This window comes from Anomaloglossus baeobatrachus, chromosome 4 (assembly GCF_048569485.1).
Source record: "Anomaloglossus baeobatrachus isolate aAnoBae1 chromosome 4, aAnoBae1.hap1, whole genome shotgun sequence".
NCBI lineage: Eukaryota > Metazoa > Chordata > Amphibia > Anura > Aromobatidae > Anomaloglossus > Anomaloglossus baeobatrachus.
The window spans coordinates 56,293,829-56,310,949 of NC_134356.1; the positions used below are offsets into that span (position 1 = coordinate 56,293,829).

At 45.3% G+C, this 17,121-nt stretch overlaps 1 protein-coding gene across 8 annotated transcripts in view; it reads right to left on the reverse strand.

The window, feature by feature from the left end:
* Positions 1 to 13,059, reverse strand: part of TCOF1 (treacle ribosome biogenesis factor 1) — a 311,423-nt gene extending 298,364 nt beyond the window's left edge. For all 8 annotated transcript variants that reach the window (XM_075344358.1, XM_075344353.1, XM_075344354.1 and 5 more), the window contains exon 1: positions 12,901 to 13,059. In XM_075344358.1, coding sequence (XP_075200473.1) covers positions 12,901 to 13,002 — 102 coding nt within the window. In that variant the 5' untranslated portion in view covers positions 13,003 to 13,059. The remainder of the gene's footprint in view (positions 1 to 12,900) is intronic.
* Between the last annotated feature and the right edge of the window lie 4,062 nt (positions 13,060 to 17,121).

Here is a 17,121-nt window from a genome sequence, read left to right on the forward strand (position 1 = left end):
GAGACACTCCCTGAGCAGAGGACCAGGATAAGAATATCCTCCACGTTCTGTGGTAGATCTTAGCGGACGTGGGCTTCCTAGCCTGTCTCATGGTGGCAACGACCCCTTGGGACAATCCTGAAGACGCTAGGATCCAGGACTCAATGGCCACACAGTCAGGTTCAGGGCCGCAGAATTCCGATGGAAAAACGGCCCTTGGGACAGTAAGTCTGGTCGGTCTGGGAGTGCCCACGGTTGGCCGACCGTGAGCTGCCACAGATCCGGATACCACGCCCTCCTCGGCCAGTCTGGGGCGACAAGTATGACGCGGCTGCAATCGGATCTGATCTTGCGTAGCACTCTGGGCAAGAGTGCCAGAGGTGGAAACACATAAGGGAGCCGGAACTGCGACCAATCTTGCACTAGGGCGTCTGCCGCCAGCGCTCTTTGATCGCGAGACCGTGCCATGAAGGTTGGAACCTTGTTGTTGTGCCGTGACGCCATTAGGTCGACGTCCGGCACCCCCCAGCGGCGACAGATTTCCTGAAACACGTCTGGGTGAAGGGACCATTCCCCTGCGTCCATGCCCTGGCGACTGAGGAAGTCTGCTTCCCAGTTTTCTACGCCGGGGATGTGAACTGCGGATATGGTGGAGGCTGTGGCTTCCACCCACATCAGAATCCGCCGGACTTCCTGGAAGGCTTGCCGACTGCGTGTCCCCCCTTGGTGGTTGATGTATGCCACCGCTGTGGAGTTGTCCGACTGAATTCGGATCTGCTTTCCCTCCAGCCACTGCTGGAAGGCTAGTAGGGCAAGATACACTGCTCTGATTTCCAGAACATTGATCTGAAGGGTGGACTCCTGCCGAGTCCACGTACCCTGAGCCCTGTGGTGGAGAAAAACTGCTCCCCACCCTGACAGACTCGCGTCTGTCGTGACCACCGCCCAGGATGGTGGTAGGAAGGATCTTCCCTGTGATAATGAGGTGGGAAGAAGCCACCACTGCAGAGAGTCCTTGGCCGTCTGGGAAAGGGAGACTTTCCTGTCTAGGGATGTTGACTTCCCGTCCCATTGGCGGAGAATGTCCCATTGAAGTGGACGCAGATGAAACTGCGCAAACGGAACCGCCTCTATTGCCGCCACCATCTTCCCGAGGAAGTGCATGAGGCGTCTTAAGGAGTGCGACTGACTTTGAAGGAGAGCCTGCACCCCAGTCTGTAGAGACCGCTGCTTGTCCAGCGGAAGCTTCACTATCGCTGAGAGAGTATGAAACTCCATGCCAAGATACGTTAGTGATTGGGTCGGTGACAGATTTGACTTCGGGAAGTTGATGATCCACCCGAACGCCTGGAGAGTCTCCAGTGCAACATTCAGGCTGAGTTGGCATGCCTCTTGAGAGGGTGCCTTGACCAGTAGATCGTCCAAGTAAGGGATCACAGAGTGTCCGTGAGAGTGCAAGACTGCTACCACTGCCGCCATGATCTTGGTGAACACCCGAGGGGCTGTCGCCAGACCAAATGGCAGAGCTACGAACTGAAGATGGTCGTCTCCTATCACGAAGCGTAGAAAGCGTTGGTGCTCTGTAGCAATCGGCACGTGGAGATAAGCATCTTTGATGTCTATTGATGCTATGAAATCTCCTTGAGACATTGAGGCAATAACTGAGCGGAGGGATTCCATCCGGAACCGCCTGGCGTTCACATGCTTGTTGAGCAGTTTTAGGTCCAGAACAGGACGGAAGGAGCCGTCCTTTTTTGGAACCACAAAGAGATTGGAGTAAAATCCTCGCCCTCGTTCCTGAGGGGGGACAGGGATCACGACTCCTTCTGCTCTTAGAGAGTCCACCGCCTGCAGCAGGGCATCTGCTCGGTTGGGGTGTGGGGAGGTTCTGAAGAACCGAAGTGGAGGTCGAGAACTGAACTCGATTCTGTACCCGCGAGACAAAATGTCTGTTACCCACCGGTCCTTGACCTGTGACAGCCAAATGTCGCAAAAGCGGGAGAGCCTGCCACCGACCGAGGATGCGGAGGGAGGAGGCCGAAAGTCATGAGGTAGCCGCTTTGGAAGCGGTTCCTCCATTTGCTTTCCTGGGGCGTGAGTGAGCCCGCCAGGAATCTGAGCTGCCTTGTTCTTTCTGAGTCCTTTTGGACGAGGAGAATTGGGCCTTGCCCGAGCCTCGAAAGGACCGAAACCTCGACTGCCACTTTTTCTGTTGAGGTTTACTTGCTCTGGGCTGTGGTAAGGAAGAGTCCTTACCCTTGGACTGTTTTATGATTTCAGCCAATGGCTCACCAAACAGTCTGTCTCTGGATAATGGCAAGCTGGTTAAGCATTTTTTGGAACCAGCATCTGCTTTCCAGTCCTTTAACCACAAGGCTCTGCGCAAAACCACAGAATTGGCGGACGCCATAGCGGTACGGCTCGTAGATTCTAGGACAGCATTGATAGCATAGGTCGCAAACGCAGACATTTGCGAAGTTAGGGACGCCACCTGCGTCACTGCTGGATGTATGATAGCATCCGCCTGTGCTAAACCAGCTGAAATAGCTTGGAGTGCCCACACGGCCGCGAATGCTGGAGCAAACGACGCGCCGATAGCTTCATAGACAGATTTCAACCAAAGGTCCATCTGTCTGTCGTTGGCATCTTTAAGTGAAGCGCCATCCTCTACTGCGACTATGGATCTAGCCGCAAGCTTGGAAATTGGGGGATCCACCTTTGGACACTGGGTCCAGCGTTTGGTCACCTCAGCAGGAAAAGGGTAACGGGTATCCTTAGAACGTTTAGAGAAACGCTTATCTGGATGAGCGTCGTGCTTCTGGATTGATTCTCTGAAGTCAGAGTGGTCCAAAAAAGCACTTAATTTACGCTTGGGATACAGGAAATGGAACTTCTCCTGCTGTGCAGCTGCCTCCTCTGCAGAAGGGGCTGGGGGAGAAATATCCAACAGTCTATTAATCGCCGATATAAGGTCATTAACCATGGCGTCACCATCAGGGGCATCCAGATTGAAAGGAGCCTCAGGATTAGAATCCTGATCACCGTCCTCAGTCTCATCACAGAGAGACTCTTCTCGCTGAGACCCTGAGCAGTGTGATGACGTGGAGGGTCTTTCCCAGCGAGCTCGTTTAGGCTGCCTGGGGCTGTCATCTGAGTCAGAGACTCCAGCTTGTGATGCTTGAGACCCCCTTGAAGTACGGATTAGTTCCAACTGAGGGGGACCGGAGAGCATAGACACAGCAGTGTCCATGGTCTGAGTAACTGGCCTGGACTGCAAGGTCTCCAGGATTTTTAACATAGTCACAGACATTTTGTCAGCAAAAACTGCAAAGTCTGTCCCCGTCACCGGGGCAGGGTTCACAGGCGTCTCTGCCTGGGCTACCACCACATTAGGCTCTGGCTGACGGAGTGCCACTGGGACTGAACATTGCATACAATGTGAGTCTTTGGAGCCTGCCGGTAGATCAGCCCCACATGCAGTACAAACAGTGTACACAGCCTGTGCCTTGGCACCCTTGCGTTTTGCGGATGACATGTTGCTGCCTCCTCAGAGCAGTACAGGGTGTCCAGCCAAGAAGCGACCTTACAGTGCAACTATATATATATATGGTACTAAGAAAAAAGTACACTAATATAACACTGAGGCACAAGTGGGGCCAGCACTAAAGTGCAGCTTACCGCCCGCTTAGGAGCGGGTGTGTGGTCGCCGAAATCCCTTTAGTCTGGGTCTCCCAGAGCCTGCTGCCTTTCCCCAGCCAGACCGCATGTGTAATGGCTGCCGGCGTCCTTGTGGAGAGGGGGGGCGGGCCCTGGGCGTACACCGACGAAGAGCGGGAAGCCTGCTTCCCACTGTGCCTAGTGAGAGGGCTGGAGCATGTAAATAAAGCTCCAGCCCTCGGCGCTGCCAATTGAGCAGCGTCTCTCCCCTACCCTGATTGACAGGGTGGGGGCGGGAACGAAGCGGCGCTAGGCCGCAGAAGCCGGGGGCTAAAGTTAGAAGCGCCGCCGCCGTAAAAGCGCGGTCGGCGCAAAGTCCCCGGCGCACCACAAGTCGCAGCTGCGCCGCCGCTCCAGCAGCGGTCGGCGCAGTAGTTCCCAACATGTAACGTCACTCAGCAAAGCTGCAGTGACCTAACCCCAGCGCACAGCGCTACTGTCCCCGGCGCACTATAACGCTCAGCAAGCCTTGAGTGTCCGTGCCTGCCGGGGACACAGAGTACCTGAAAGTTGCAGGGCCTTGTCCCTGAACGGCACTCCCGCTCCAAATCCAGCAGGTTCTCTGGGTCTGTGGATGGAGCCCGGCCTCAGGGCTTGGAGGCCGGTAAGATCCCACTTCCACAGAGCCCTAAGGGGATGTGGAAGGAAAACAGCATGTGGGCTCCAGCCTCTGTACCAGCAATAGGTACCTCAACCTTACAAGCACCACCGCGGGTGAGAAGGGAGCATGCTGGGGGCCCAATATGGGCCCTCTTTTCTTCCATCCGATATAGCCAGCAGCTACTGCTGACTACAAACAGTGGAGCTATGCGTGGATGTCTGACCTCCTTCGCACAAAGCAGAAAACTGGTGAGCCAGTGATCCCACTGGGGGTGTATAGCCAGAAGGGGAGGGGCCTTACACTTTTTAGTGTAATTGCTTTGTGTGGCCTCCGGAGGCAGTGCTATACACCCAATCGTCTGGGTCTCCCAATAGAGCGCTGAAGAAATTTTAAATTTTGTTTCTCTCACTGAGAGCAATCAATAATATATATATATATACATACATATACACACAAACACATACATACTAATATAATATATAATATATATATATATATATATATATATATATATACACATATACAGTATATACACATCCATACAGTATATACACATGTACACATACACAAATGTACACATATACACACAGTATATACACACAAACACATACAGTATATACACACAGTATATGCACATACAGTATAGTATATACACACACACAGTATATACACAGTATATACACAGTATATACACACATACAGTATAGTATATACACACAGTATACACAGTATATACACATACAGTATAGTATATACACACACAGTATACACAGTATATACACATATAGTATAGTATATACACACACAGTATACACAGTATATACACATATAGTATAGTATATACACACACAGTATACAGTATATACACATATAGTATAGTAGTATAGTATATACACACACAGTATACAGTATATACACATATAGTATAGTAGTATAGTATATACACACACAGTATACAGTATATACACATATAGTATATACACACACACACACAGTATACAGTATATACACACAGTATACACACACACAGTATACAGTATATACACACAGTATACACACACACACACAGTATAGTATATACACACAGTATAGTATATACACACAGTATACACACACACAGTATAGTATATACACACAGTATACACACACACACAGTATAGTATATACACACAGTATACACACACACACACAGTATAGTATATACACACAGTATACACACACACAGTATAGTATATACACACAGTATACACACACACACACACACAGTATACACACACACACAGTATAGTATATACACACAGTATACACACACACACAGTATAGTATATACACACAGTATACACACACACACAGTATAGTATATACACACAGTATACACACACACACAGTATAGTATATACACACAGTATACACACACACACACAGTATAGTATATACACACAGTATACACACACACACAGTATAGTATATACACACAGTATACACACACACACAGTATAGTATATACACACAGTATACACACACACACACAGTATAGTATATACACACAGTATACACACACACACACAGTATAGTATATACACACAGTATACACACACACACAGTATAGTATATACACACAGTATACACACACACACAGTATAGTATATACACACAGTATACACACACACACACAGTATAGTATATATACACAGTATACACACACACACACACAGTATAGTATATACACACAGTATACACACACACAGTATAGTATATACACACAGTATACACACACACACACAGTATAGTATATACACACAGTATACACACACACACACACAGTATAGTATATACACACACACACACACACAGTATAGTATATACACACACACAGTATAGTATATACACACAGTATACACACACACACAGTATAGTATATACACACAGTATACACACACAGTATAGTATATACACACAGTATACACACACACACAGTATAGTATATACACACACACACAGTATAGTATATACACACAGTATACACACACACACACAGTATAGTATATACACACAGTATACACACACACACACAGTATAGTATATACACACAGTATACACACACACACACAGTATAGTATATACACACAGTATACACACACACACACAGTATAGTATATACACACAGTATACACACACACAGTATAGTATATACACACAGTATACACACACACACACAGTATAGTATATACACACAGTATACACACACACACACAGTATAGTATATACACACAGTATACACACACACACACAGTATAGTATATACACACACACAGTATAGTATATACACACACACACAGTATAGTATATACACACACACACAGTATAGTATATACACACAGTATACACACACACACAGTATAGTATATACACACAGTATACACACACAGTATAGTATATACACACAGTATACACACACACACAGTATAGTATATACACACACACACAGTATAGTATATACACACAGTATACACACACACACACACAGTATAGATTATACACACAGTATACACACACACACACAGTATAGTATATACACAGTATACACACACACACACAGTATAGTATATACACACAGTATACACACACACACACACACAGTATAGTATATACACACAGTATACACACACACACACAGTATAGTATATATACACAGTATACACACACACACACACACACAGTATAGTATATACACACAGTATACACACACACACACAGTATAGTATATACACACAGTATACACACACACACACAGTATAGTATATACACACACACACAGTATAGTATATACACACACACACAGTATAGTATATACACACAGTATACACACACACACACAGTATAGTATATACACACAGTATACACACACACACACAGTATAGTATATACACACAGTATACACACACACACACAGTATAGTATATACACACAGTATACACACACACACACAGTATAGTATATACACACAGTATACACACACACACACAGTATAGTATATACACACAGTATACACACACACACACAGTATAGTATATACACACAGTATACACACACACACACAGTATAGTATATACACACAGTATACACACACACACACACAGTATAGTATATACACACAGTATACACACACACACAGTATAGTATATACACACAGTATACACACACACACAGTATAGTATATACACACAGTATACACACACAGTATAGTATATACACACAGTATACACACACACACAGTATAGTATATACACACAGTATACACACACACAGTATAGTATATACACACAGTATACACACACACAGTATAGTATATACACACAGTATACACACACACACAGTATAGTATATACACACAGTATACACACACACACACAGTATAGTATATACACACAGTATACACACACACACAGTATAGTATATACACACAGTATACACACACACACACAGTATAGTATATACACACAGTATACACACACACACAGTATAGTATATACACACAGTATACACACACACAGTATAGTATATACACACAGTATACACACACACAGTATAGTATATACACACAGTATACACACACACACACAGTATAGTATATACACACAGTATACACACACACACAGTATAGTATATACACACAGTATACACACACACACACACAGTATAGTATATACACACAGTATACACACACACACACAGTATAGTATATACACACAGTATACACACACACACAGTATAGTATATACACACAGTATACACACACACACAGTATAGTATATACACACAGTATACACACACAGTATAGTATATACACACAGTATACACACACACACAGTATAGTATATACACACAGTATACACACACACACAGTATAGTATATACACACAGTATACACACACACAGTATAGTATATACACACAGTATACACACACACACACAGTATAGTATATACACACAGTATACACACACACAGTATAGTATATACACACAGTATACACACACACACAGTATAGTATATACACACAGTATACACACACACACACAGTATAGTATATACACACAGTATACACACACACACAGTATAGTATATACACACAGTATACACACACACAGTATAGTATATACACACAGTATACACACACACAGTATAGTATATACACACAGTATACACACACACACACAGTATAGTATATACACACAGTATACACACACACACAGTATAGTATATACACACAGTATACACACACACACACAGTATAGTATATACACACAGTATACACACACACACACAGTATAGTATATACAAACAGTATACACACACACAGTATAGTATATACACACAGTATACACACACACAGTATAGTATATACACACAGTATACACACACACAGTATAGTATATACACACAGTATACACACACACAGTATAGTATATACACACAGTATACACACACACAGTATAGTATATACACACAGTATACACACACACACACACACACAGTATAGTATATACACACAGTATACACACACACACACACAGTATAGTATATACAAACAGTATACACACACACAGTATAGTATATACACACAGTATACACACACACACAGTATAGTATATACACACAGTATACACACACACACACACAGTATAGTATATACAAACAGTATACACACACAGTATAGTATATACACACAGTATACACACACACACAGTATAGTATATACACACAGTATACACACACAGTATAGTATATACACACAGTATACACACACACAGTATAGTATATACACACAGTATACACACACACAGTATAGTATATACACACAGTATACACACACACAGTATAGTATATACACACAGTATACACACACACAGTATAGTATATACACACAGTATACACACACACACAGTATAGTATATACACACAGTATACACACACACACAGTATAGTATATACACACAGTATACACACACACACACAGTATAGTATATACACACAGTATACACACACACACACACACACAGTATAGTATATACACACAGTATACACACACACACACACAGTATAGTATATACACACAGTATACACACACACACACAGTATAGTATATACACACAGTATACACACACACACAGTATAGTATATACACACAGTATACACACACACACACAGTATAGTATATACACACAGTATATACACACACACACACAGTATAGTATATACAAACAGTATACACACACACAGTATAGTATATACACACAGTATACACACACACAGTATAGTATATACACACAGTATACACACACACACAGTATAGTATATACACACAGTATACACACACACACAGTATAGTATATACACACAGTATACACACACACACAGTATAGTATATACACACAGTATACACACACACAGTATAGTATATACACACAGTATACACACACACAGTATAGTATATACACACAGTATACACACACACACACAGTATAGTATATACACACAGTATACACACACACACAGTATAGTATATACACACAGTATACACACACACAGTATAGTATATACACACAGTATACACACACACAGTATAGTATATACACACAGTATACACACACACACACAGTATAGTATATACAAACAGTATACACACACACAGTATAGTATATACACACAGTATACACACACACAGTATAGTATATACACACAGTATACACACACACAGTATAGTATATACACACAGTATACACACACACACACACACACACAGTATAGTATATACACACAGTATACACACACACACACACAGTATAGTATATACACACAGTATACACACACACACACACAGTATAGTATATACAAACAGTATACACACACACACAGTATAGTATATACACACAGTATACACACACACACACAGTATAGTATATACACACAGTATACACACACACACACACAGTATAGTATATACAAACAGTATACACACACAGTATAGTATATACACACAGTATACACACACACACAGTATAGTATATACACACAGTATACACACACACACAGTATAGTATATACACACAGTATACACACACACACAGTATAGTATATACACACAGTATACACACACACACAGTATAGTATATACACACAGTATACACACACACACACACACAGTATAGTATATACACACAGTATACACACACACACACAGTATAGTATATACACACAGTATACACACACACACAGTATAGTATATACACACAGTATACACACACACAGTATAGTATATACACACAGTATACACACACACACAGTATAGTATATACACACAGCATACACACACACACAGTATAGTATATACACACAGTATACACACACACACAGTATAGTATATACACACAGTATACACACACACACAGTATAGTATATACACACAGTATACACACACACACAGTATAGTATATACACACAGTATACACACACACACAGTATAGTATATACACACAGTATACACACACACACAGTATAGTATATACACACAGTATACACACACACACAGTATAGTATATACACAGTATACACACACACACAGTATAGTATATACACACAGTATACACACACACACAGTATAGTATATACACACAGTATACACACACACACAGTATAGTATATACACACAGTATACACACACACAGTATAGTATATACACAGTACACACACACACACAGTATAGTATATACACACAGTATACACACACACACAGTATAGTATATACACACAGTATACACACACACACACACAGTATAGTATATACACACAGTATACACACACACACAGTATAGTATATACACACAGTATACACACACACACAGTATAGTATATACACACAGTATAGTATAGACACACAGTATAGTATATACACACAGTATAGTATATACACACAGTATAGTATATACACACAGTATACACACACAGTATAGTATATACACACAGTATACACACACACAGTATAGTATATACACACAGTATAGTATATACACACAGTATACACACACACAGTATAGTATATACACACAGTATACACACACACAGTATAATATATACACACACACACAGTATAGTATATACACACAGTATACACACACAGTATAGTATATACACACAGTATACACACACACACAGTATAGTATATACACACAGTATACACACACACACAGTATAGTATATACACACACACACAGACACAGTATAGTATATACACACACACACAGTATAGTATACACACACAGTATAGTATATACACACAGTATAGTATATACACACAGTATACACACACAGTATAGTATATACACACAGTATACACACACAGTATACACACACAGTATAGTATATACACACAGTATACACACACAGTATAGTATATACACACAGTATACACACACAGTATAGTATATACACACAGTATACACACACAGTATAGTATATACACACACAGTATAGTATATACACACACAGTATAGTATATACACACAGTATACACACACAGTATAGTATATACACACAGTATAGTATATACACACACAGTATAGTATATACACACAGTATACACACACAGTATAGTATATACACACACAGTATAGTATATACACACACAGTATAGTATATACACACACAGTATAGTATACACACACAGTATACACACACATTATACACACACAGTATAGTATATACACACAGTATACACAGTATATACACACAGTATACACAGTATATACACACATACAGTATAGTATATACACACACTATACACAGTATATACACACATACAGTATAGTATATACACACATACAGTATAGTATATACACACACTATACACAGTATATACACACAGTATACACACACACACATACAGTATATACACATCCATACAGTATATACGCATACAGTATATACACATGTACACATACACAAATGTACACAGTATATACAAACATACAGTATATACACATACAGTATAGTATATACACACAGTATATACACAAACATACAGTATAGTATATACACAGTATATACACACAGTATATACACAAACACACAGTATATACACACAGTATATACACAAACACATACAGTATATACACAGTATACACACAGTATATACATACACATACAGTATACACACAGTATACACATACACATACAGTATACACACAGTATACACATACACATACAGTATACACACAGTATACACATACAGTATATACACAGTATACACACAGTATATACACAAACACATACAGTATATACACACACATACAGTATATACACATACAGTATAGTATATACACACAGTATAAACACATAATACACATACAGTATGTGCACATGCAGTATATACACACAGTATACACATACGCGCACACAGGGCTCTGCACAATATAACACTAGGGTATTAGGGGCCAATGCACCAAGTTGATGTGGTGATTGTGCGCAGGCGCAGCACAGGGGGATGTACATGAGGGGAGCCACACGAGGGGCGCAGCACAGGGGTGCACATGACTGCAGCGCTCACCACTCCGCTCTCCGCCTGCAGCTTTTTCGCCGTCTTGCAGAGTCCATGCTGCAGCAGGTGGTTGTATATGAGCGTCAGTACGGCCGTGTTGTGCTTCCCCATGTTGTCCCAGTCACCGCTCAGCCGCACACCTCCTCCTCAGTCACCATGTGCTTCCTGTAACGCTACTTCCGGGTACAACTCTCCAAGTGCATTGTGGGACGACCACTCTTTTTTTTTTTTTTTTTTTTTTTTTTTTTAGAAACTTAATTTAAATTGAATAAAATATCAGCAATAACTGAACTTCCCAGCTCTGACTAGAGCGCCGCTGTTCAGCAGGGAGCAGTGCGGCTCCTGGATGATCATTGAGGGCGGTTATAGCCTGTGAATTGTAAACAAAAACCTAAACAAACAAATCCCTAATCTGTAATATATTAACCCCCGGGCAATGTTCCGTTCTTCATTGTTTGCTCCCCTGCTTCCGAGAGACGTAACTTTTCTATTTTTCCGCCACTCGTACTACCATATAAGCAGGGCTGTAGTTTGCCTTTGTGCTGCCCTAAGCACTTTAAGTGGTCGTAAGTGACAACGTAACACTGAGTTTTCGCACACGACATCTGTTGAAGGCAGATCTACTCTGTAAAACACTTTAAAAAGTATCAATGAGAAATGAAGGGCACTAACCCCCCCCCCCCCAATGGGAATCACCACAGGCACATCAAAACATAGCATGAGTATAAAATATTCCCACCACACCGTCCCCACTTATATACTGTGACTGTCACACTGCCCCTAATATACTACACACTGCCCTCCCTTATAAATTATATCCACCACACCTTCCTCAATTATGAAATATGATCTGTACATTGTGAGGAGGGAGCAGCATGATGTGAGGACAATGTCCTATGCATGCTGCCCCCTCCTCACAATGTCCCATGCATGCTGCCCCCTCCTCACAATGTCCCATGCATGCTGCCCCCTCCTCACAATGTCCCATGCATGCTGCCCCCTCCTCACAATGTCCCATGCTTGCTGCCCCCTCCTCACAATGTCCCATGCATGCTGCCCCCTCCTCACAGTGTCCTATGCATGCTGCCCCCTCCTCACAATGTCCCATGCATACTGCCCCCTCCTCACAATGTCCCATGCATGCTGCCCCCTCCTCACAATGTCCCATGCACGCTGCCCCCTCCTCACAGTGTCCCATGCACGCTGCCCCCTCCTCACAGTGTCCTATGCATGCTGCCCCCTCCTCACAATGTCCCATGCATGCTGCCCCCTCCTCACAATGTCCCATGCACGCTGCCCCCTCCTCACAGTGTCCCATGCATGCTGCCCCCTCCTCACAGTGTCCCATGCATGCTGCCCCCTCCTCACAATGGTCCATATATACTGCCCCCTCCTCACAATGTCCCATGCATGCTGCCCCCTCCTCACAATGGTCCATGTATACTGTCCCCTCCTCACAATGTCCCATGCATGCTGCCCCCTTCTCACAATGTCCCATGCATGCTGCCCCCTTCTCACAATGTCCCATGCATGCTGCCCTCTTCTCACGATGTCCCATGCATTCTGTCCCCTCCTCACAGTGTCCCATGCACGCTGTCCCCTCCTCACAATGTCCCATGCACGCTGCCCCCTCCTCACAGTGTCCCATGCATACTGCCCCCTCCTCACAATGTCCCATGCATGCTTCCCCCTCCTCACAATGTCCCATGCACGCTGTCCCCTCCTCACAATGTCCCATGCATACTGCCCCCTCCTCACAATGTCCCATGCACGCTGCCCCCTCCTCACAGTTTCCCATGCACGCTGCCCCCTCCTCACAGTGTCCCATGCACGCTGCCCCCTCCTCACAGTGTCCTATGCATGCTGCCCCCTCCTCACAATGTCCCATGCATGCTGCCCCCTCCTCACAATGTCCCATGCACGCTGCCCCCTCCTCACAGTGTCCCATGCATGCTGCCCCCTCCTCACAGTGTCCCATGCATGCTGCCCCCTCCTCACAATGGTCCATATATACTGCCCCCTCCTCACAATGTCCCATGCATGCTGCCCCCTCCTCACAATGGTCCATGTATACTGCCCCCTCCTCACAATGTCCCATGCATGCTGCCCCCTTCTCACAATGTCCCATGCATGCTGCCCCCTTCTCACAATGTCCCATGCATGCTGCCCTCTTCTCACGATGTCCCATGCATTCTGTCCCCTCCTCACAGTGTCCCATGCACGCTGTCCCCTCCTCACAATGTCCCATGCATACTGCCCCCTCCTCACAATGTCCCATGCACGCTGCCCCCTCCTCACAGTGTCCCATGCATACTGCCCCCTCCTCACAATGTCCCATGCATGCTTCCCCCTCCTCACAATGTCCCATGCACGCTGTCCCCTCCTCACAATGTCCCATGCATACTGCCCCCTCCTCACAATGTCCCATGCACGCTGCCCCCTCCTCACAGTTTCCCATGCACGCTGCCCCCTCCTCACAGTGTCCCATGCACGCTGCCCCCTCCTCACAATGTCCCATGCACGCTGCCCCCTCCTCACAATGTCCCATGCACGCTGCCCCCTCCTCACAATGTCCCATGCACGCTGCCCCCTCCTCACAATGTCCCATGCACGCTGCCCCCTCCTCACAATGTCCCATGCACGCTGCCCCCTCCTCACAGTGTCCCATGCACGCTGCCCCCTCCTCACAGTGTCCCATGCACGCTGCCCCCTCCTCACAGTGTCCCATGCACGCTGCCCCCTCCTCACAATGTCCCATGCACGCTGCCCCCTCCTCACAATGTCCCATGCACACTGCCCCCTCCTCACAATGTCCCATGCACGCTGCCCCCTCCTCACAATGTCCCATGCACGCTGCCCCCTCCTCACAATGTCCCATGCACGCTGCCCCCTCCTCACAATGTCCCATGCACCCTGCCCCCTCCTCACAGTGTCCCATGCACGCTGTCCCCTCCTCACAGTGTCCCATGCACGCTTCCCCCTCCTCACAGTGTCCCATGCACGCTGCCCCCTCCTCACAGTGTCCAATGCATGCTGTCCCCTCCTCACAATGTCCCATGCATGCTGCCCCCTCCTCACAATGTCCCATGCATGCTGCCCCTCTCCATGAGCTTCTAATGCTGCCTTCTTCTTTTCCATAATGACACCTCCATGTTTCCCCACTCATGCTAAGACCACCACACTAACGTTTATGCTGAGACACCTCCCCACACACACTACTCCACTCTTGATATTGACTCCGCTACATTGCTCCACTCCATACTGATCCCACATTTGCTGCCTCTTCTCCATAATGAGCTCCCAATGCTGCCCCCCTCTTATTCTGAGTCCTTACACTCCCCCCACCCAATCAATTTTGTCATTGCACTATCCCTCAACCCTTGTCCTCTGTCTCTAGCATTAGCCCCTCTCTCCCCCAGCATCAGCCTTACTCCCCCAGCATCAGCCTCTCTCCCCCAGCATCAGCCTCTCTGCCCCAGCATCCTCCTCTCTCCCCCAGCATCAGCCTCTCTCCCCCAGCCTCCCCAAGCATCAGCCTCTATCTTCCCTCAGCATCCGCCTCTCTCCCCCAGTCTCAGCCTCAGCCTGCCCCAGTCTCCGCCTCAGCCTCCCTCCAGCCTCCCCCAGTCTCAGCCTCCTTCCAGCCTCCCCCAGTCTCAGCCTCCCTCCAGCCTCTCCCCAGTCTCAGCCTCCCTCCAGCCTCCCCCCAGTCTCCACCTCTGCCTCCCTCCAGCCTCCCCCCAGTATCAGCCTCTGCCTCCCCCCAGTATCAGCCTCTGCCTCCCTCCAGCCTCCCCCCAGTATCAGCCTCTGCCTCCCTCCAGCCTCCCCCCAGTATCAGCCTCTGCCTCCCACCAGTATCAGCCTGCCTCCCTCCAGCCTCCCCCCAATATCAGCCTCTACCTCCCCCCAGTATCAGCCTCTGCCTCCCTCCAGCCTCCCCCCAGTATCAGCCTCTGCCTCCCTCCAGCCTCCCCCGAGTATCAGCCTCCCTCCAGCCTCCCCCCAGTATCAGCCTCTGCCTCTCTCCAGCCTCCCCCAGTATCAGCCTCTGCCTCCCCCCAGTATCAGCCTCTGCCTCCCCCAGTATCAGCCTCTGCCTCCCCCAGTATCAGCCTCCCTCCAGCCTCCCTCAGTATCAGCCTCCAGGGGGAAAAAATAAATAAAAAAAAAAATTTAAATAATTTTTTTTTTTTGCTGCCAGAAGGTGCCATCCCCCCCGCAACCTGC